Below are 25,022 nucleotides of genomic sequence, written 5' to 3' on the forward strand. Positions count from 1 at the left end.
TTTTATAGAAAATAGATATCAAGGCATTTTTATAAATGAACACTCATGTATCATAATAAAGATCATATACATTAAATGGTCATTAATAATCATTTGAATATATATATATCTCTAAAAGTCAAACTCTGTTTTTAAATTTTAAAATCCATGTTCTATTAAAATGAGCAATAAGATAGGTGATAGGCATATACATATATATGCGTGTGTGTGTTTTTATGTGTGTATGTGTATGTGTATATTTGTGTGTGTATGTTTTTTGTGTATGTATGTGTGTGTACATGTGTGTGTGTGTGTGTGTGTGTACGTGTGTGTGTGTGTGTTTGTATGTGTGTGTGTGTTTGTATGAATGTGTGCGTGTATGTATGTGTGTGTGTTTGTATGTGTGTGTGTTTGTATGCATGTGTATGTGTGTTTGTATGCATGTGTATGTGTGTTTGTGTGTACGTGTATCTTTGTGTGTGTACGTGTATGTTTGTGTGTGTACGTGTATGTGTGTGTGCACGTGTATGTGTGTGTGTGTCAGTGTATGTGTGTGTGTGTCAGTGTATGTGTGTGTGTGTGTGTACGTGTATGTGTGTGTATATGTGCGTGTGTGCGTGCGTGTATGTATGTTTATATGTGTGTGTGTGTGCATATATTATCTCAATGCAAATATTAAATTTAATTCTCTCTCTCTCTTTTATGACCGTCTTTTTTTCTACACAGTTTATGGGAGGTCTGAATTGGAAAAATTAAAATCCATAAATTTATTTTCTCTGGAGTTCATACTGCAAAATTTTAAAACATGCATGAGTGTGTTTGAAATAATTTTATTAAAATTCGAGTTTTCGCTTTTAATAGAAATGATAAACACTTTTTCATGCTGCCATAGAAAACAACAATTAATACACTCTTGGAAAACAAATGAGCAACCAGGGTATAAGCAGTTTATCTGGTATGGTATTTGAATGCAACTTTTTTAAATTTTTATAATGAATATGAGCATTAAAACACCAAATAAGTAGATGAAGTATTCAATTTCTTGCATTGTGATTTCTTACGAAGCTTTACACTTTACACAAAATGTTATAAAAATTCAAATACATTTTCACATCATAGTATTATTTATACATGCAATATCATATTACTATATCAATAAAAGTGAGATTTTTCTCAGAAATATACATTATAACAGTACTAAAGTACACAGATTAAGTCAGTGAGTATCATTACGAAACATGCTTATCGTAGTAATATCAAGCGTATCCAAAACATCCAATGATACATCGTAATAATACATTTCCAAAATTCATGCAAGTATAGAAAAAAAATTTTAATGTTACTTTAAAGTTTACTAAACTCAGCAAACATTTATTAAACCATACGATATTTTTAAAAATTTATATTACAATTGTATATATATTGCAAACCGGCCTCTGTAGAAACATTGCGTTTCGTGTACTAAAAGTTTAAACAATCACAGACATTAATATTGATACAAATATCTGAACACATGGGTAAGCATTAGGCCTTATAGCACTTCAATGCAGTTTAAGAAGCATATATTATCAATACAACATTTTAATACATCTACATTTATGAAAACTACAAAGATATTCACAGAAACTCAATCTTAAAATGTTGCAAAATGTGAGTTAATAAGTAGCAGATTTATGAATATTTCACTACCTTGTCAGTATTTCTTCCCAACACCTTGATGTGTTGTTACATCGTATTATTATCTGAGTAATAAATAAAATATAGCTATTAAATATCAGATAAAAATAAAAATCAAACTTTCTTAAAGCGAATCACAAAAAGTGAAATAAATCTTAAAACATTCACGTATTTTAAAACACGTATTTGAAGTGAATTACATCAATCTATGGACATGCAAATTAATTAAAACTATTTACATTTTTAAAGAGTAAACATATTCAAACAAAGTCAACACAGTTCAGGAAAATTAGAAATTAAATTCTTAATTTTCAGAAAAAAAAATGGGTATTTATTTCTAATATCCTTTAAAAAATGAAAGTTTATATAAATGAGCTCATGTTTATGAAGAAATAGTGATAAAAATTATACGTTGAAATATAATAAGAATTCTAAGACTGTTGTTTTCCAAATACAATTCCTCTACAGTGTAGTTAGTAAGAAACATGAATGAGATTAATAAGTACTTTTACGGGCATATAAAGAGTGTCCCAAAATTACCGCAAGATTTGAATTTGCCTCCATGTGCCGTATAGTGTTGTCAACAATATTTAAAAAAATCCATTTGACAGCTGATAGTTTTGAGTTAGTAAAAATGGAGCATTACTCCATAGAACAACGCGTTTTCATTGTTGAACAATATTTCAAAAATAATGAATCTGTCGAATACAGCTCAAAAAATTTGAGACTTGTCCCCCTAGATCGTGCGATTTAACACCACTGGATTTATTTTTATGGGGTTATTTGAAGTCAAAGGTCTACGCCAACAAGCCCACAATCACGCGTGCATTGAGGAGGTAATTCAACCCTGCATCAATTGAATTCAGACACATTTATGCAAAATGGTCATTGAAAATTTCGACAAAAGAGTGCGTATGTGCCAGGAAAGCCATGGAAACCATTTGACCTATGTGTTATTCCATACAACACATCCATAACCTTATCCTGTGCACTTTACAATTCAATAAAAATATAATAATTTAAAGAAAAAACTGTTTTTTTTTTTTTTATTTAATTCCAATCTTGCATTAACACATTGTACTACTCCATTTTTTACTAACCCTAAATTATCAACTGTCAAATGGTTTTTTAATAGGGTTGCCAACACTTTGCTGCATGACCAGGTGGCAAATTCAAATCTTGGGTTAATTTTGGGGACACTCTTTAGAATGAGCACTGTATGAGTAAAGTGGTCAAAATTACTAAGATGAATTATTATCGAAAAATGGTGTTTCTTTATATCCAATTGCCTAAAAAAACTTGGGTACATCATATAAATTTGAAAGAAATGTCGATTGTAAAAAATCTCATATAAAACACTAAAACACTATATAATAATGGCGTTGTTGCCTGACTAGATCATTTCAACAAAAAAGACTAAGATTTTGCAAACCATCGACGCAATAAAGAAAGGCATAATTCTTATGCAAAACTATGTTGCAGTAATACTCTAATTGCCATAAAAATTTAAAATGAAAGTACCCTTATCACATGGACTTTCTGTAGTGGCGCACCAAATCTCAAAAATGTGGATGGTTTTCTGAGTATGCCATCAAATGTATGAAATAAGTCATAAAACATTCTTCGGCATGACGCACGTCTGATGGCCATAGTTGCTAACAAGTAAATAACATTCTGCATTAATACATATTCTTATGTATAGGTGCCAAAATATGCATTGCTTTAAAATATTTCGAAAGATCGCATGTACCAGAACTTAAGATGAAATGCATCAAGTGATAGAAATTCAGTTTTTTTATTCATCTGAATCTTATCATCATTAAGAGTAGCAGCATTTCATTTACAGAGCACTCACCTCTCGATTTAAACGAATAAAATTTTATAAATATGTGAACCATTAATGTATTAAAGTAGAAAATTTTCGTGAGTTGTTTTGTCTTTCTTTTCTGTTAATATATATCTTTAAGTTTATAAAAGAAATAAAATAGCACTCTTTATTTTAATCAACTTTATCCCAAAACATTTAATGATAAATATTAAATGCATTATAAAAGCATTGTTTTTGCTTTAGAATAAAAAACTATATCGACTTTTATTTGTATATAATTGAAGGAAATTTAAACTGGTTGAGCATTTCCATATATAAATTTAAAAATGGGACTGAATTTTAAATTAAGCCCTACTTCCAGGGTCCTGCCTTGGTCCCATGGTAATAAAAAAAGATGATTCATTTACAAGTGAACTAGTGTAAAACAATCGCAATCTTGAAAACATATATGCTATAAAATGATCTTTCACATAAAAATGGTATAATACAGGCATGTACAGAAAAAATATTATTAACAGCTTAAAATACATCAAATAGTAAAGTTATCTCAAATTTTCATAAAAAGAATATAAAATAAGTGCAGATTACTGCTCTTATATTCATTAGATATAGTAAAGAATTCATAAATTAAATCATCTGAAACTTTAAAATAAGTAAACATGCTTTTTAAGTACTTAATAGCAGTTGAAAATTATATTCCGATATCTATGTTTTGCTTCACGCAAAGTAATAATACTTGTAAATAAGAATCGGGTTAAGTTGTTAAATAATTTTCGAGCTATTCAATATAATAAATTACAAGTTTATTTTTAATTAAATATCATTTTTATGATGTTCTTAAAAAATTAAAGAGTCATTGAGACATTACATTGTCATGATTCGTTGCTCTCAGGATGAAAAATTAATCACTTTAAAGTCAATAAATTAAGAATTCATAAAACTGTTCGTTTCAGAAAAAGACTTGTATTTCTTTAGATAGACCAAATGAAACTGATATAATTTCCAAGTACGGGTAATATATTTAAACGATTGATTCATGAATATATAACCACGTGAAAAACAACTAAGTCATGGAGTTGGCCTGCATGATCACCCGATCTTAATCCCAAAGAATATCCATGGAATGCGTGGGAAACGCATAGAACGCAATCCACCACCGCTTAGCAAAGAAAACCTTTTTGTGGCATTAGATAGGAGTGTTCGAATCTACCACAATTTTTTCAAGATTATCTGAACAAGAGTATGCGCAACTGATGCTAGAGCTAGATGTAGACATTAGATCTTTGAAAGATGGACACATACCTTACTAAGGTTTCATAAAAGATACTTATTTTAATTTTCAGATCAATTTTCTTATTCTTCTAAAAATCATTTTTTGACACAGTATCTCCTACTGTTTCTAAGGTGGATTTTTTTTTTTTTTTGGCAATGTTTTACTTTTTCGGTTGTTTACTTTATACTTAAGCTTTTAATAATGTAGAACAGTTTCAAAGTAATTTTTTCCCACAAAATTTTGTTGGTGTATATAATGAAAGTAAATGTTCTTAATGGATAAGTGTTAATTAATCCTTATTCATGAGAGAAAATCTCTTTACGTATGTAAGGAATGAAATCAAACACTTTGTAATTAAATGCGCAAGTTGAAGTGCGCAATGCGCATAGCTCCTTATGCAAAAAGTGATGCCAAACGCTTTGTAATTTAACTACAATGATTCGAAACGAGTGAATTTCCTGTAATACGTTCCTCATGTTTTGTTAAAAGCAATTAACTTTCATAACAAATGTAAATCGAGTTACTCTTTATTTACATGGATATTGGGTTCACATTAAAAGCAAAACGTTCGATTTGTGCGTTCTGAATCTTACAAATGTACTGTGAAGTCAGATGTTTCGATGTGTAGAGATTATTTTTCAAGTGAATTAATTTTGCATTTAATGATACTTGATCATGAAAGGAACAGCAGAGTTATCGAATGTAAATATTGCGACCTGAACATGAAAAATAGCTTGATAGATTTTTGAATATAATATTGCTGTCAATGCAGATGCATGTTAAAACGTATTTTCAACCATGCGCAACATTTCGTGCGTTAACTGATGCACAGAAAGGTTTCGTAAATAAGAGTATTTCGTAAAATGTTTAAGAAAAACTTTCAATTTTTCCACAATTAATATTAAAATTAAATTAATGCATTTGATTATTAATATAGAAATTTAAGTAGAGAATACTGTAACAATACTGTTTCGTCCCAAATAAATTCAATTCAAAAGCTTTCAAAATATAATTTCTGTTTCATATTTTTGATTTAAACATCGACAGAATATTAAAAACTCAAATAAATCATACATCTATCCTAGTTATAAAATAAACTATACGAACAAAGTAAGACAAAAGTAACGGTAAATCAGATACCGTAAAATAATTGTGGATTGTTTAAATTTGATTTTAAAAAATTACAAATCTAATGCATTAGGCATAGATTCGTAGAAAATAACTTTTTAAAAGAAAGAAACTTGACGCAAAGTAGGTAAACTTAAAGAAGAGAACTAAGCAATTTCTTGAATGTAAGGCGGACCTCTTTCCTTCTTTGCTGCATTCACCAGTATAGAAGCTGATTGAAACACAGGATCCAAAATTGCTCGGACTGCCCCACCCCAGACCTAAAAGAAGTTAAAATGGAAAATTTTTATAAAACTTCTTTAATGCAAGGATAATTTTAAAAGATAAATATACAGAATGTTCGGTTTAATAATGAATCAATAATTAATTTCTAAAGCTTTGGAGATAGGCCTATACTTCTCAGTGAAAAAAAAAATACTTTAAATGATGCAAAGAATTATGCTTTATTTTTGTTTCAAGATAGGTTCTATACTTCTCATTGAAAAAAACTACTTTAAATGATGTAAAGAATTATGCTTTATTTCTGCTTCAAGACAATAAATGTACTGCTGCGATTATTAAATCTAAGTTTTTATATAACCCCCTGGTTTTATTAGTCCTATTTATTAAAATACTCTTGAAGTTCTAAAATTGTAAACTAAAAAAAAAGTTTCCCTCTTTTATTGCTGAAAAAGTTATGGAGTGTTGAATTTCCTTATTTCAAGTCATTCAATGACCGCCGGTTATTGATTGGTGGATTTTCCTTGAAACGGACAAAAAAATAGTGATATTCAAATCTAAATCTAAATATCTAAAATAGTAATATTCAAATCTTGATAACTCGGACAGTTTTAGTCCCAGAAAAGTGGAACTTTGTTTTGTTTACAGTTTTAGGAAGTTAGAAATATTTTGATAAATATGCTGAACTATGCTGCTTATAAGACAAGGGGGTTGCATAAAAATTTAGACATTGTGACTTGTTTCAGTAATAACGTTTATTAATTTAAACAACGCAAAAGATAATTCTTTACATCGTTCCCAATATTTCGTGAATTGGAAATCTATGCCTATCTCTAAAGTTTTAGAAATTAGCTATTAGGACACAATTAGAGGGGACATCCCATACATTAATGTAAAGCATAAAATCATAAAAAAACACTTCACTTTAAGTAATCTGATACTATCTCGTTTGCTAACCATTTATTCAATTGATTGCAACAGAAAATAAAAATATCGTGTTGAACAGGTTGTTTCAAAACGTGTGTTGTGTGAAAAGACTTAAAGACATACAGAGAGATTAAAGAGTGTATTTTGCAGTCAATATCAACATTTAACGTAATTAATTAATAAGATAAAATCACACTAATATATAATCCTCTCATTTCAATATGGATCGTTGAGTAACTCGGTTTTTATTAAAATATTTTTCTTTATTCTATAAAACTCTATCTTCAGAAAATTCCTTGTTAAGTATGTTTATTCAAACATAGTTCAATTATCAAAAAATTCTTAGAAAAGATAATAGAAAATTAATGACAGACAACGATATAAAAATATAACAATAATATAAAAACTGCATGACTTAATGATATCTATGTCCAAGCTATATCTGAATTTTTTTTTATTCAATTATATTTAATTTTTTTAAGTGACTGAAACAATGCACATATTAGATATTAGCAATTGATTTAATCATTGCCGTCTACATTAATTCTTGTACTTCAAAGAGTTTACTTTTTTATGATCAGCTACATTTCATGTATTTCTCAATCACCTATTACAAGCCTTATTTGCAAAATATCAAAGAATAAACATGTCATTTAAGTGGAAATTAAACTTATATTAATTATATTCAAGCTACCTTTACAAACTACATCACCTGTTGTTACAAACCTTATTTATAAAATATCAAAAAATTAACATGACATTTAAATACAAACTAAACCTCTATTAATTATATTCAAACTACATTTACAAGCCATGAAGAAATAGAAATTTAAAATTTCATGGATAAAGCATAATTAAAATTATCTCTAATTAATTAAATATTTCAAATGTTTGAAATTTACAGCTAAAGGAATATAAATAATAAACAGACAAACAATGCCCTTACTCTTATTACGACTTGGAGGAGAACTTCAACCACTTTCATTGCCGGGGTGATGAGCCAGACACTGGCCACGGCGAGCAGGGAGAATATTAAACCCCACAGGAGGCCGCATGGGACGGCAAAAACAGCAGCCAGAACTCGATAAGCCCACAATTTCGTTCCCGCAAAAAGGACGTAAGCGAACCTCCAAATTTGATCAAAACTCTGGTTGACACGAGGTTCAGCCAGAACTTCCTCAAAAGAAACCTAAAAGATCGCAAAGCACAAAAAAAAAAAAAAAAAATAAAAAAAATAAACAAAGACTACGTTGATTTTTTTTTATAGAGATATAAAAAGCCTTGTTAAAATATATTAAAAATATTTTTTTTTTTGAAATTCTTCCGAAGAGTTTCATCGTGTGAAATAAACTATATTATGTCCTTCCTTACAGTAAAATGTATTTTTTTTATCTAAGTTTTTTTTCAAAAATGTAACTCTGAAATTGAAAGTCAACAGGCGTTACACATTAATGTTTAATAATTTAAAATGATTCCGTACTCTGAAAAGTAACCATCCTCCTAAATTTGAATGATGGGTCATCACACATCTCAAAGACAGGCTGTTTCAAAGACGAATCTTCCTGCAGACGTTGATAAATTATCTTCTAGTATGGATCACCTGATGTCTATCGATAAATATGATCCTGACGATGATTTTTTTTCTATGGAATTCTTCTAAAGAGTTGTATTGTGTGAAATAAAGTACATTATGCCCTTCCATAAAGTAAAATATGTTTTTTTTATCTAAGCTCTTTTCAATGTAACACTGAAGTTAAAAGTCAATAGACACTACACAGTCAATAGACACTCTAATTATCTAAAGTGATTCCATACTACAAAAAGTAACCATCCTCCTAAATTTGAATGAGGGCCATTACATATCTCAAAGACAGGCTGTCTCAAAGATTATCTTATTTTCCTGTAGAAAGATCTTATTTTCCTGTAGAAATTAAATTCTCTTCTAGTATGGATCACGCGATGTCTATCAATAAACATGATGCTTAAGATGAAAATGTACATTTGCAATGCTGTTGAGCAATTGTAGACCACGAGGGCTAGTAACTGGTGTAAATAGAGAGGAACCAACTAATGCTCAGAAAAATCGATGATCGTGTGTGCATTACAATATTTGATTGTTTCATCGATCATGCAGTGCCTATCGATAAATATGCTGATAAAAATGAGTAAACATATTTGCAATATCTCGTTCAGCATTTACAAACCATGGGGGTGGGTCGCGATCAGAATGGGTACAGAAGGGAGTCCATGTTCACAGAAAAATCGATAAGAATACATTACATAAATTCTGTGTACTTTTTTTTACATTTCTCATCTTCGGTATCTGCTTTATTTGGCTCTAAGTTAGTAAACAGACTTACCTAAATCATTAAAAATTATAATTGAACCGGCAAAATCCTGAAGCAGTGTCCTTAATTTGAAATTGTTTTATTTGTTATGAAATGTAATGAAAACCGACATACATTATACGTTTGAAATATAGAGTAAAAAGGCATAACAAATGCTTCTAGGATATTTATCTACAACTGTATCTAGTAATTAATGAATGATGAATAAATAATTAATATATATTTGGGCACAAATATAAGATGTATACAAAACTTGTTATCCGCTCTTATTCGATTAGAACGTAAATAACCGATGTTTAATCCTTCACTGTGACCAGTGATTAATGATGAGCGCAGTTTTGCAGTAAAAATTAAATATTCATCACGCATGCCTCTGCACCATAATATGCATGGTCACGCTCAATGATTCAGCTTGCTTTACCATCGATCGCAGCTAACATAAAATGTGTTTAGATCGTGTATGCATTACAATGCACATATTGTAATAAAACTAAACTACATATTATAGTTAGTACTATATTATGTAGTTTTTTTTTAATTGTTGCTTTGGCCTATATAGAAGCCACATTGCAATCAATTTTTGCAATTTGACAAGTTGCGATCTTACTGCTGCATATAAATAGTGATAAAAGTCAATCAGAGATTTCATACAGAAAAAGTAAAAAGTTATATTGAAATTGGGAGATTCATAAGTAAAGTTTTTCGTGTGGATAGAACAACGAAATTTTTTCTAGTGAAACGAATTATAGAATAATATTAGTTAGTCCTTTTTTTTTAAGTTTATAAGATTTGCTTTCGTAGAATAACATACTTAAAAATGGGACTTTTATCATTTTCATGGACGTTAATTGCATAAATGAATCATGTACCGTTTGCAAAAAAATGTGGATAAATATAGATAATATAGGTAAGTAGAAAATATAGTTAAGTTTAAAATTCTTTTCCTAGCACTCTTTACAGGGAATCACAATGTCGATATTTAAAAATGTATAATCGTGCAGTGTAAAGTTAAAGAATACTAGCAAAATCCATCAAATTAACTACTTTAAAAAATCCCAAATAATTTATAATTGTTCTATTTTAATTGTTTTTAATTTTAAATTGTTTTATTTTACATTAACGTGAGTAATTATTATATTTTAATCACGTTAATGTGATCATTAACATGAAGGGAATGTCGCTATTAAAATTACCCCGTATAGTTAGTGGGTTACTCTATAGCTAATCCGTGATTTTAGAATGTGTTCATAGAGAATTAATAATTACTGTCAACTTTTGAAATTTTTATATTTTATTTTATGTTTCGGCTTGTTAGGTTCATTTTAATTGAATTGTGTGCTTAAGTACGTTATTTTCTTATAAAAATTTATTATTTGTCCAATTAAATGATGAATAGTTTTTCGAAAAACATACACAGAAGTATAAAATAATGTTTCAAAATTATCTTTTCTTTGTTTCTTGCATTTACTAGTTTATTAATATTTGAAATATAAAGTTTTTTTAAAGCAAAATTAATTCTTAAAGGTATCTAATGAAATAGTAAATTGCTATTTTTCACTTACGTTGATGTGATCATTGATATGAAGTGAATCTCTGTCCAACAAGTTCATGTTCCTTGTAAAGCTGTCAATGCAGGTGAGAGGGCGCAGTCGTCGACTCCCTGCTTCCCCAGATTCAGCGATGTCCTTGCTGCTGGATCCTTTCTGCAAGGTGGACTCTGCTCCCTCGGTTCTCTCCCTCTCAGGAGTTCCCCTAGGGGCGTCCCCAACACCACTCACGGTCTCCAACAGAGGTTGGGCAGATTCAGTGACATTGGTCTGGGAGCCTTTCAAAGATGTTTTATCTCTTCCACTATCCATGATTCACCAAGAATTTGGAATGTAAATCTAAACAATCATAATGAATATTGCATAAGGGAATTTTAAAATATAGTTTTATTTCGGACTTTAATTACAAATTATATATACTTATTCAAAAACACACCGGTCCCATGATGTCATCAGGTTCGGATTATTAAATAAGCAAAGCAGCCAATTGTCTAGGGACCCCGGAACTTCGGGAGACCCCGTGGCTTCGAAATATTATGCGTCATTTTTAGGGAGATTTAATTTTGCACTTTCATTGAGTTTACAGAGATCATGCACTCCAATTTATTCAAATTAAAATCAGATATAGGTAAAATTTTTAATAATTATTTTAACAATGCTCCAAACTGATTCTCTTTTTAAGTTTCATATTGCATTACTTTATAATTCTAAAAAATAAATTGATTCATTATTTTATTAAATGCCTGATCCTATAATTAAATAGTATTTAGAATATGTTAAAAAGTCATTTTTTCAGTCTTTTTTTTTTTTTTTTACTTGTAAACGCAGCATACTGAAATCACATCTCTTGAAAGTGATCTGCAATGTATCGTTTTATTATTTTAATTTTTCAAAATGTGCTACTTAGAATTGCTTATATGGAGATTTAAAAAAAAGCAATAAAAAGAATTACTAGGAAGTTAAGGAGTTGTAAAAAGGGTACTAATATTTGCAAAGCCTAAAAACCCCTTGGGAACTCAATTCTGCTCTGGTTACCATATGGCATCACCACAGTAATTTGTTATTAATATTCAATCGATGATATCCATTACATTTATATACACCTAGATGACAACATGATCTGAATACAAATGAAGAATGGACAACACAAATGGGAGGAAACAAATGAGCACACAAGGAATACAAATAGACTTCTTGATAGGTTTTGATGAGTCAGTCTTGAGTATTGTCGCATTAATTCGTAAAGTAAAATTAAATCGATTGTAGATATTATTATTATACATAAAAAATAGTCAAAATGATACATAAATCCCATGGAATCCATGAACATTTCAAATATATTATAAACTTTTAGCTCAACGAAGTCCTATCCTCTAATTAGATAGTAGATAAAAAAATAACTGAGCTCTCGAGAATTCAATAGAATCAATAATTTTTAAATTCATGTTAAATAAAAAAAATCGATTAATCATTTTTCCTTTTTTTTTTTTTTTTTTTGCTTAAAGTTTTAATTTTATTCATAACTGTTTAAATATCTTGTACAGATTCTAGATCAATATTTTTCATTGCTAATTTCTGAAAAAAGTACTTATTGTACTTTGAAGCACTGATACACATTGTTTTAAGATAGTTTTGAACTATAAAGATACAACTCTGAAATTTTTTTTTAATATTTCTTTTTTATATACAAATAAATAAAAACTTCACAGAAATTTACAGTACTTAATTTTTATTTATGAATCACATTTTGATAAAGAAAGTACCGTGAAATTCATCGCTTAACAAGCACCTCCTATCTCATTTTTTCACATTTGATAAGAGAGAAAAAAATTAATTTTGTCGCAATCAGCAATATTTCTATTTTCTTTACATTTGTTATGAGTACGAAATTGTATGTTCATACTAGATGTAGAAAAAGAAAAGGCGGAAAAATTTATTATTGATTGGGGAAAATTCAATGTTTTCTTCCTCTTGTGAAATTTGGGAAATTAACATAAGTGTGCGACTTGTTAAGTGACGAAATGTTACATTTAACCAGATATTAAATTAAGAAAAATAATATAATTCTTCCAGATTTATAAATATTCTGAATGACACTTTAATAAAGACACTTTAGAAGGAAGAAACATAAGAAAAAATTTGAAGCTATTCTTGAAATGATACTATTTTTCATTCTTTCTCATTCATCTATTTTAAATGCATTCGAACATTTTTATTTATTTCATACACACTGTTTCAGAAACAGTATCACAGAACACTTATTGAAAAAGGACTTCTTGAATTGTGAGTTGTATCACCAGTTGGATACAGAAAGGAATACAACAGGATCCTGAAAAATCTATCCGGACCATTCTTCTTTCAAATTCTTCAACATTTATATACAAAAAGAGTTTTCAGAAAATCAACTTTTATTAAGATATTTCATTAAAATTAACTAATTAATTATTTTGAAGTATTCTTAATTAATCTATATTACCATATGTTCCAATTTGGAAAATATGGAATGCATTGCCAAATTTTTCAGGTTTTAACTTCCTGAAACTGATTGCAATTAGAAAATCTTTTAATGCCCTGTTTGAGACAAAACAGTTTATCTCTTCGTTTCAGATGTTTTAAATTGTCCAAGAAAGCTACATAGTTTCCAAAATGTTAACTTCGGCTTTCTTGGAAATTTTACTAAATATTTAAACTCACCAAATATACTGCAACAAGTAAAGCTCCCGGTATTTCGTTCGTAAATTAAAAGTGTGTATAAAAATGTTCTACAACACCGCAAATATAAAAAAAAACCCTATAGAAATGATCACTTTTACTAACTGAAGTGCAGAGTTTATCCATTGAAAATCGAAAAAAAGGCATGCTCGAAATTTAGTTTTGCTATATGAAATCAAAATTAGTCATATATTTTTTTGAAAAAAAGGCACACCTGGTTATCTACTTAAAAAAGGGCGAATTTTCATAGACTTAGTAAATTATAAATATCTAAATCTTTCTGAATTTTTGTAAAGGACTCGTATGATTTTAATACTACAAATGATAAAAAAAAAATCTTTTCAATACTAGATCTTCCATTCAAAATTTACTTCCCAAGTTAACAACCAGTTGCACATTTCTAACAAAGCTAACATAAATAAATAACCTACTTCCAAAAAATACGAACAAACGTCAAACGATTCGTATTGTTGATGAATAAATGACTTCCAGCTGCTCCAGACAACTGTTTAGAATGAGGGCATGCTTCGCACAAACATAGTATTGTATTTTGATTACTAAAGGCGCAATCAATACCCACTTCAAATAAGCTCTAAGCTCTGAAGTGGATGAAGTATGTTGTAAGCTCCTATTCATTCATATAAAACAGAGAATGGATCCGCGTAAACACAAGAACTCGGGCACTTAACTTCTGGTAACATTTATTTCTATCTTAAATTTATCTTTTTTAATCCAAAAGATTATTTATTTACTGATTGAATTGAGATCAGTATTATGATAGATGTTGCGAAATACGTAAATCACTAATAAGTTTGTTTAAATGCTGAAAAAGGTTAAATACTAATTTGATTTCCCCTCTGTATGATTTTATATGTTTAACTTATTAATTAAAAATTAACTTTCCGTGCAATAATTGCTTACTTTAAAATACTTTTATTTTATTTGCGTTCCCTACAGTGCTGAGGATGACCTGGAAGGTTGTTGTCTCATGTTGTTATTCATACAATCGCGTTATAGTGATATTGTAAATTTGTGTTTCATTAATTTTGTGCCATACATTTTATGTGGTGTATCTTTTTGTTTCAATTTATTCACTGACTAAGTGTCTCTTAGTGCCCAGCTAGTACTATCAACTCCATGTTCTGAAACAAAATGACTTATTTTTGTATGCCTGACTTTAAAGTTTTTGAACGACCTTACTAATGCTTATATAATATAATGATTGTTAAAAGTGTTGCAGAAATTTAAATAAACTATACAAGTATCAACTATACCAATATTTAGATAAACTGTACAAGTGTCAAAATGATGGTAATATTTACATCCTATAAATAAAAAGGGTTGATATTTTTGTTTGAATATTATGTTATTGTGAACTCTACACATCACTGAATTGATGGTAATCGCATATTTTAAATAAAATTACAGTAATTAGTTCCTAAAACATTTTTTTAAACAGAAACCCTTTCTTTTCTCCAGAATATTTTTGAAAGCAATAAAAGAACATTTATTTCGAAAAGAATTGGCTTCTAATTAATATAAATTGATAAAAAATGTATTTGCTCTTAATGTCTGAATATAATAGGCCTATCTAAATCCCGATAGATACATAATAGATAAAGGAAGAATTATTTGCAATTATAAGTAATTTGTATTCCATAAAACTGAAAGATGGAGAGTCAATTTCTTTAAAAATAAAGTCACTGTAAACTTTATGATATAAAATGTTGATATTTTGTAAAGCATACTCTTCTATGTAACATGCATGCAGGATGCAAACAGAAAATTGCTGGTATTAAATTCACTGCATGTTTTGCGGTAATAAAATCCAAAATTTAATAGTGCACTTAAGCGCAAAAGCAGATAATGTTATATTTTTACACGCAATATCAGAATTATATGAAGAATTATACCTTGCAACCCTTAATTCAAGAAAATGTTTTGAAGAGTTTTATAAACTCTTCAAAGCAGTGATGTTTGTGATGGTCGTTAAATGAAATCAAAGAATATCCATTAGATCATCATATTTAATGGTGATGAAGCATGCTATAAAACAATCATAAATATTGAAATCATATTTTTACGTTGTTTCGCGAATTGAACCAATGACCACACGTTAGTGGACGGTAGAGTGGGGAACGCCTCATAGCAACGCGTCATAGCAACAGCGTTAGCGATTCGTTGAGTTGTCGACAGTTGAAATGCATTGTTAATGCATTTTCGATAACAAAGTCAAATGGCTTGATTATTAAAAATATGACTTTTTCAAAACTTTTCCAATAAACGGCAAGCAGTGCATTGATTCGCATTAATTCTTTTCAGATGGTAGCTAGCTATATTACTTTCGTTAGTTACCTTATTTCAGGTGTGAATTGTTCCTTTGTGATAACTCTGGCACTGCATATTTAATGAAATCCAGCCCACAAAATCGATGACGGTCCAACGAGGAAGGAGTTTTTTCTTAGCATTTTCAAAACGCCCATGAACAGAACCGAGTCATATTTCTAATTTACTTTTCCATCTAGTGATAATGAAAAAAATATTTTTATGGATATTTTTTGAGATATAAAAATGAATGAGCTCAATATTCTTTGTATTGTCGAAAAAAGTTTGAGATAAAACGACATACAATATCAGTAACAGACTTGGTGTATTTATATTTCAACACATCGGAAACTTAAACAAAAAATCAGAATATAGTTAAGATAGTCATAAAATAAACCAAATATAGTCAGACTGCTGTAATTAGGGAGAAAGTTGGAGCGATTACTTCACGATAAATGATGTAATATCTGTTTCTTTGCGTCACATGACTATATAAAGTTCCGCTTTAGTTAAATAGTTTTCGTTTTAAAAATAAAGTTTTGCTACACACAGCCTCTATTGTTGGTATTTATCGTTAAATTATGCTCAAATTCGGTAATTATTTTTATTGATAACAGTTACTTTTTTCTGACTGTTTAACTGATAGTCGAAATATATTTGATAATTTTACGTGCACTATCAAATTATCCATGATTATATTAGGTTCAAAATCATTCGAACAAGCGGTAATTTCCAGTTTTGTGAAATTATCATAAAAACTAGATATTTCTTTATCAATTTTATACCGTTTGACCTGAAGCAGGCATCTATTTTATTTTGCGAGACCGATTTATTTCAAATTTAATGGAATTGTCAAATGCATGGAAAAAAGTATTCTCTTTTTTTTTAAGGGAGCGTTTTAACAATACTCAAAATATAAAGAAAAAAGATTTTTAACAATATTCTTGATGAATAGTGAGGCATTTTAAAGAAACAGTGATGTTAAAATGCTTTATTTGCGATTCTTAAAACATTAGAATATTTTTGTATTAGAATTTTTTTGTATTAGAATTTCTTTGTATTATAACTATTTTTATTTTTATGAATATGATTTTTAGAATTAGCAGTAACGATTCATAAATTTATTCAAATATTTCATTCATACTATTCCTTAAAATAAATCTGCTAATCCGATTCTTTTGAAGAATTGGTATAAAATCAAATGTTATGTAAAACTCCTACTTTTCAATATACTAATAAGAGACTACTTATTTTTTTATTTTTATTATATTAATATTTCTCAAATTAAATTCTAGAAGATACCCCCACAGTGAAGTCAATTTTTAGCTAAATATATATAACTGATAATTAAGAGCTCTAAAATCATTAAAATATTCAATTGTCATCAGAAACTAAAAATTGTACATAATTTCAGAGATCTGTTATATGAAAAACTGAATAAAATTTATAACCAAATTGCATCCTTATAAACATGAAACATGCGAAGTTAAGTTAAAGGGTTTTCTTTTTTAAAAAAAAGGATAGTTAGAAAAGAATGAATTCATTTTGTAATAAAATTGCAATAACATATGATATGACCAAAACGGAATACAGTGGAATATTCTCGGTTTTGAATAAATTGTGGAAATGATATATATTTGGCTTATTTATAATCCAATTTCACGTTGGCTAATATTATATTATGTTTAATATACATTTCGCTTATGTATAGCCCTAAGCCAAATTTGAGTTTTGAAACCGCTTTGCTGCTCTGAAGTATTTTTCGGATTGCAGATATGCTATAATTAATTATTTTAAATTCAAAATTATCTACAGATTTCTAAATCACATTTTAAGCTATACTTTAAATACTGAGACTCGACATTCTCGGTATTTCTTATTGCCGCATATCACTTTACAAATGTAAAAGGCGTGTCTGAAATCTAATAGATGTTCAAAAACATTTATAAATGAATTTATAACGAGTATGTCTCTTTTACATAAATGGGTTTTATATAATTCACTTGAAATTTTCTTTTAGTGATCCATTGATAATAGTTATTTTTTAATTATAGTAAACATATGTATTAACTGATTTAAAAGCGCAATCAAATGAGAGTTTTTTAAAAAAAAAGAATCAGGAGTTGGGAAATAACTTAGACGCCATACCAGCTTCCTTCTATTTTCACATTTTGCCTTCAGCAAAAAAATGCGGTCTTAGTGCCCTTGTACCAGTGAGAGACTCTTTTTTATTATCGAAGAGCCTCGTTAAATTCACTATCTCCTCTCCCCGCAGTAGTAGCGCAATTATCAAATTTCAGGCGGGAAAAAAACTTCATTCCGTGTATGACACATTTAAAAAAATGGAGCTGAGTCAACACCCAGAGAACAGGCAGCTGGTATATTTGGGAGATATTAATAAAAATAAGCACCACAAAGTAGAAATAATGGGCTTTTTTTGCTTCGTTTTTTTCTGTATTCATGAGTAAAAGAAAACTTCCTGAAAGTTGGCAAACGTAGCTTGTTTATGCTTTAGATACTCTTTTTGTCAAAAAGTGCAAGCTTGGCTCATTAAGGGCTTCAGTCTAATTCCATTAAAAGGGCTTGAAGAGTCGGCATTGGTAATACCTTCATCTCTTTTATTATAGATGAAATGCAAAGTTACACGTGTTTCTACAAAGGCTGCTAACATTCAGATTAGGGTTTCTCAAAGTGTAATTTGCACCCCTGCCCCTAGTGGCCAAGTGGAGTAATAGTAGTTGCAGAACCAACTTCTTTAATTTTGTAAAGAAAAAAAGTTTACTCCTCTTAATTTGCATTTCGATTTGCAAGTGCTTAAATATAATAAGTAGCGTCTTTTATCATTTGCCAATACCTAATTTTCTCTTTCCATATTTGTTTTCCAGCTTCGGGTCATGACGAATTTATTTGGCTGAAAACGACCTCATGAGCCCCCCCCCCCTCCCTCTTCCAAGAATGGTCGTTGGTAGAAAACATTTGTGAGGCTTCATTGTATATTGCATTCTAAAGAAATTCTGAGATGTTCTGATTGAGACCAAAAACAGTTGTTAGTTTGTTGTAAAAGCGCAGATTTCTATTAATCAGAATCAGCTTTTGTAACTTATGAGTAAAACATGATAATGAAGCACATTCGTGAAAGCACATTCTCCTCCTTCCTTCCAAAAAAGGTCATCGCTAGAAAACATTTGAGAAGCTTCATTGTAGAGCGTCTTCTAAAGAATTTCTGAGATGTTCTAATTAAGAATAAAAACAGCTGTTAGCTTAAAGGAAAAGCACAGATTTCTATTAATCAGAATCATCTGCCGCAACTTACGAGTGAATGTTAATGAGAAAGTATAACTGAAGTGCGCAGTCGAATGAACTAAAAATATTTATGTATAAAAATTTTATAAAATGAGTAATTAGATAAAAATATTCCACTCAATATTAACTCCCCTCCCCCCCCCCCCTCCTTCCAAGAACAGACATTACTAGAAAGCGTTTGAGAGGCTCAATTGTAGATTGCGTTCTAAAGCTGATTGAGAATACTGTCAGCTTGCTGAAAAAACGCAGATTTCTTTTACTCAGAATCATCTTCTGTAATTTATGAATGAAATATGTTAGTGAGAAAGCCTACCATTAAGCGGTAAAACTGAAGTGAGCAGGTGAATGAACTAACAGTAATTATGCATATTTTTTTATAAAATAAATAACTATAAAAAAAATTCCACTCAGTATTGACTTTTCGATTTACTATAGTTAATTCCAAAACGAACAGTTAATATTTTTATGTTAGCAAGAAGCATATAAAATGTTAGATACTAACAAAAGCAGTATGTCTTGTACAAAACAGACGAACAGATGAGTATACCTTCTTGTAGTTTGTAGTAGAAAATGATGGCAATAAAAAAAATTATCGAGTTGTTTCGAAATATTGATTTATTTCATTACTAAAATATCGAAATACTTACCAAAAGATAACTTTTGAAAATTCGGGTGAAATTCAGATAGGATTAAAAGCTTGTTCAACTGACGTCAAAACGTTTTCTCTGAAATTAAACATAAATATGTATTTTTAAGGCACGTTAAATGCTAAATTAAAAAAAAATTTCTCTGAACTTTTTATGAAAAATGAGCATTTTGTTAATTAAGTATGATATCTAATTTTTTAAAAAAATTAATGATGTGACTGTAACTATTTCCATCTGTTATTTGATGATTTCTTTTAAATTTATATCGTACTATTTTATTATTTATTATAAAAAAACGTAAAGTTCTATTTAGAATTTTTTACCTATATACCAAAAACAAAACGCGTATTTTAATTCCCAGGCAGGGATTTGAAACATTTGTTCGAATGAACGACGAAAAATAAACTAACTGCTTGTTCAGCTGACGTCACGCATTTATACTAAGAATGGTTTCTTTCATTTGCTCCTTAAATCGTTCTTTTTATTGACTCTAATGCCACAAACCATTTCATATCTCAAAAGGGAGTAATTCATAATTGTGCGTAATTTATTTGCGATTTTTCATCTAACACTGAGTATTGAGCCTAAGACGGATCGTATAGAAACGATATTGGGAGTGGTAAATAATTTTAACCTTCTTATTTCAAATTTCCAATTTTTTTTAATCAAAAGACAGCAAAAAAAAAATAATTTTACTTAGTTGTAACATACGTAATCGTACCTCTAATTTAAGAAGTGTTCTTTTTGACAATGGCTGTCTGAAAAATCATGTTTTTTCCCCCCCGAAATGCTGTCTAAGAAAAAACATTTAGTAAAAAATCAGTTTCAAAACAAATGGTTTAGAAATTTTTTGTGGACTCTTTAAAAAGAAGCAAGAGGAGAATTATAATCACAGCTCTTGTGTCTGGAAAAATGACATTTTTTAAAAATGGTTGCAAGAAAAGAGATTTAGTCAAATTTTGGCAACCCACATAAGCAAACATCTAGCAGTGGAATTCACTGATAACAAATTATTACTAAACAGATTAGATTAGCAAGAAGAAAATACAAGTCAGTCTCTTCGACAGGGAAGAAAATATGGACCTTAGTGAATTTTAAAGAAGATAAAAACATTTTGTCAGTTGCATGTGCTAAGCATGCTGTGAACATAAACGGCTGAGAAATATTTTTACCTCTCGATTAATTTAGAATAATTTAAACCACAATAAGAAAATTTCATCTTTAAATCAATGAAACAATGAAGACAAACCTTCTAATTGGCAAATTTCGTTCATTTATTTAAATTTTTCTTTATATAAAAGAACGAGAACTTTAATAAATATCACATTTTTCAGTTAAATTGAGTTAACGATGATATACTGAATAAAAAATTATAATAATCAAAATTTTAATTTAGTTTCCATATGTCGATAAAATAAATATATATTATTGCAAATTTTCAGAACAATAGTTTAGGTAAGAATTCTAGTTTTAAAGTTGTCTAGAAGGAAACGGTTACTCACTTTGCATACAATCTTCTTCGTAAGTAACGTGCAATGAACAGGTTCGTCAAAGTTTAGAAATTAGAAAAGTTCTTTGATTAATATATTTTAGAAATCTTGTAAATAACAGCAGGAAATACTTTGCATATTTGCAGCATTTAATTTTTCAAAGATGTTTTATATTAAAAAAATTAGTATTTTTATAACAAAAACTAATTTTATAATTTACAAAAATAATAATAAGGTTTTTGAGAACTGAGAGTATAATTTATCCATAATTTCTATTAGAAAATTTATCTTCTTTATACTCTACAAACAACTGACCGTTTTATATTCCTATACGAATAAAAAAAATTGTAAATTAAACCTTTAAACAAAATGTACCTTAAAAATATAACCTTCTATGTAAATCAAGACCTTAAACAAAAAATGCCTACCGGCTCTTCAATATTTAAAGCTTAGCTTTTTTTTTTTTTTTTTTTCCCCATTCATCGCATTTTTGAAAAATTTACACGAAGGTATCTAGATGTAAATTACATTTCAAATTTTTAAATTTGTTCAATAAACTGATGAAAATAATTTTTTTTTAAAACTGAGACATTTTTATTAGAAAAATTTGCTTAATAAATATTCGCACTACGCATTTTTTTTTTATTAAGGGTTCAATTGAAATATTAAATCAGCGGGTAAAGATGATTAAGTTCTGAAAGGCTTTAAACAGAGGTATCAAAATCAGGATTACTGGGCATTCAAAACCATCACTTCATATATTTCAGTTCGGTATAATGAAATTAGAACAAAATAAAATGAGAAAATTTATGTTCAGATATTATTTATGTTAGTTAAAATTATATTAATTGCACTTTTATTTATTTCTTGTATTTATTTATTTTTTATTACTATGTATTTTTATTATATATTTTTTATTTTTCTCATAGAAAATGTACATATATTTCTAATTTTCTAAAAATATCGTTTCGTGCATCTGTTCGTAAGTTCAGAAATATGTTATAACATTTGCGTAGTACAGACTCAACTGCGCATAGCAACAGCAGTTGAAATGGCATTTATAGATATAAGTATTCTAACTCATTTTTTTCTTTTAAATTCATAATTCACTATAATTTAATTAAAAAATCTGAATTCACTTCAATTCCCTTCGGAAAATCTCTGTTGCTATGGCACAAAAGATCAGAGATGCTGTGATTTTTTTTTTTTTTTTTCAAATTGAGTTATGGAATGGAAAATTTATTTCAATGATAATTTCTACTATTAGAAATTCATTCGCGATCAAAAAATTATTTTTTTTTTCTATTTTCAGGAGTGCTGATTCTGTAAAAATCTTGAAGACGGCATTGCGAAACGAAACCCACCTTTCCGAACTCAAACATTGTGCGCAAGAGCAAGAATTTGGTTTACGGAGACACTGTTTCTCTCTCCCTGGTCCCCTTTTTCAATACGCAATGCTTCATCTTTGTAAACAATCCCTGATATTACACCCACTCACTAAAATGGAGGCCATATTATTTCATATTTCGTTCAATAAGCTTGTTATTCCTCAACTTATGAAGACTTAGTAAATCAAATCTAATTTTCCAGAAACCTTACGAATGAATATTAAAAGCTTTTAAAAATGGCTTAAAATCTCCATAACCCCACCGATCAACATTCCCTCATCACTCTCTTCATGGAAAGGAGTCCATCTCTCTTCCCTGGTTCAATCGAGTTTCTGTTTTACAAATCGGTGACTCAATTAATCATCTATGCTTAATTAACAGAATCCAAATTCAAATAAACAAATATATAAATTAAATACAAAAATATTTACCTCAAAAATTTGGGATGCTCGGAGGGTGCTGCTTCCCTTCAGATCTGGTCAGATGAGGGTTGCTTCTGACAGCTCGCTGCAGTGGGGGCTCACATCAGAAGCCCTTTCGCCAAATAGGATGCCAAAAACGGTCGCCAAATATGGAGTGTTTCTGTTTAGACTGGCGACGGATATTCATTAATTAGGCACTGAGGGGGCCTACTGATCGATAACAGCTTTTCAAGCAGTTTAGCATGTAGCTTCGCACGCACAATGGAAGGGGAATTTGACGTTTATTATTATTTTTTTCCCTTCTTTTGTTAATGCAGCCGATCCTGTTTAAATCTGTTATTCATTTCTTATTCGTCATCTTCTTTCTGAAGCAGAGCATATTTTTTTAAATATTTTTTTCAACACGGGTATTCAGAGTATTTATTTGCAAACAAAAATATTGTAGCAACCTCAAAATAGAAAAATAAAATAAAAGAAAAAAGCATTATCTAATAACAAATTAATTTATTAACTTAAAATAGTTAATAAAATGAGTTATTATGAAAATGTAATGAAATTTATAAACATTAAATCATGTTTCTTGACTGTTTGTTTGCAGCTACGAGATAATTTGAAATGAAATCAACGCAAAAGTTCTTGAATTTCGAAGTTAATTTACATGGTCTCATTTTATTTATCAGTCTGGATTTTAAAATGCGTTGTCCTAATAGTGTCACAATGTAAAGGGAATTTGACGGGTCCCCCCCCCCGCTTCTTCTTTTTGATAATACAGGCGATTTTGTTAAAATCCACTATTTATTTCTTATTCTTTTTTCTTTCTTTCTTTTTTCTGAATCAGAGCTTTATTTTTTTACTTTTTTTCAGAACAAGTATTCAGAGTAGTTATTTTCAAACAAAAATTTTGTAACCTCAAAATCGAAAGATAAAAGAAAAGAAAAAAAAAACAGTAATTGTTTAGTAAAAAAATTAATTTGTTAACTTAAAATAGTTAATGAAATGATATATTTATTTATTAATGAAAATTTAATGCGATTTTTCAACGTGAAATCCTATTTCTTGACTTTTTGTTTGCAGCTACAAGATAATTTGAAATGAAATTAACGCGAAACTTCTTGAATCCCGAAATTAATCCATTTTACTTATCTTCCACGTTACAGTAATCATTTTAATTATAAATTCACAGTTTTAAATACATTGTTCTAAAATAGTGGATCTCAAACCATAAAAGATACAACTTCCTATGTTAGATTTATCGCACTGTCTTTGAACGATTTTTCTCAAATTTTGCCTCGCATCAAAATTTTTTGAGATTACAAATCGCAAATATAAAAATGCTCCAATTATTAATCGTATGTATTTACTTCCTTTTAAGGAATACATTTTATTTTTGCTTCAATAAAATGCAAATGTATCCTATTTTGGTTTCTTTAATTAAGAAATGTCGTGTTAATTTTTATACTTATTTTGGGAATTTTTGTTTACTATATTAACGTTTTGTTTTTGAAGCCTCACCAAGGTTATTTTCGAATCTTGATTGAATGACGAGGATGATATTTGAGCCGGCATTCTTTTTCGAAACTTTCTTTGTCACACCAACGAAAGGAAGTTTGACCTTCGACGTTAACTTTGCTCCATATATTAGCCTCGTTTATTAGTCACTATTTTTTAAGAGTAATAAATTAATTCGTGTGAGACTTATCATAATAAATTTTAGAAAATAGTATGCCCCATGCTTAAGTTAAGGTCTTTACTTATGGATAGGTAAATCGTGTATAAATGGAAAAGTCGGTGAATCCTACTATTAGTACA

The 25,022-nt window shown here is 29.0% G+C and overlaps 1 protein-coding gene across 3 annotated transcripts; it reads right to left on the bottom strand.

Annotated features, from left to right (window-relative positions):
- Positions 1-220: 220 nt before the first annotated feature.
- Positions 221-23,289, bottom strand: LOC129960293 (caveolin-1-like). 3 transcript variants are annotated; one of them, XM_056073606.1, is made up of 5 exons: positions 23,223-23,289; positions 19,914-19,991; positions 10,942-11,265; positions 7,978-8,220; positions 221-6,145 (listed from the first exon to the last, which is right to left on the bottom strand). In XM_056073606.1, the coding sequence occupies exons 3-5, from the start codon at positions 11,236-11,238 to the stop codon at positions 6,032-6,034; spliced, it is 654 nt and encodes a 217-aa protein (XP_055929581.1). In that variant the 5' UTR covers positions 11,239-11,265; positions 19,914-19,991; positions 23,223-23,289; the 3' UTR covers positions 221-6,031. The 3 variants fall into 3 exon arrangements, with proteins under 3 accessions (XP_055929581.1, XP_055929582.1, XP_055929583.1); XM_056073607.1 differs by lacking the exon at positions 19,914-19,991 and having other exon boundaries at positions 23,223-23,284; XM_056073608.1 differs by lacking the exons at positions 19,914-19,991; positions 23,223-23,289 and adding an exon at positions 14,070-14,151.
- Positions 23,290-25,022: the final 1,733 nt, after the last annotated feature.

This window comes from Argiope bruennichi, chromosome X2 (genome assembly GCF_947563725.1).
Source record: "Argiope bruennichi chromosome X2, qqArgBrue1.1, whole genome shotgun sequence".
Classification (NCBI taxonomy): domain Eukaryota; kingdom Metazoa; phylum Arthropoda; class Arachnida; order Araneae; family Araneidae; genus Argiope; species Argiope bruennichi.

Excerpts from the sequence above, each read along its gene's own strand:
- LOC129960293 (XM_056073606.1), bottom strand. The coding sequence starts at position 11,238 with ATGGATAGTGGAAGAGATAAAACATCTTTGAAAGGCTCCCAGACCAAT. Across the intron at positions 8,221-10,941 it reads ATATCAATGATCACATCAAC|GTTTCTTTTGAGGAAGTTCT; the intron begins GTAAGTGAAAAA and ends GCGATCTTTTAG. Across the intron at positions 6,146-7,977 it reads TCCTCCAAGTCGTAATAAGA|GTCTGGGGTGGGGCAGTCCG; the intron begins GTAAGGGCATTG and ends AACTTCTTTTAG.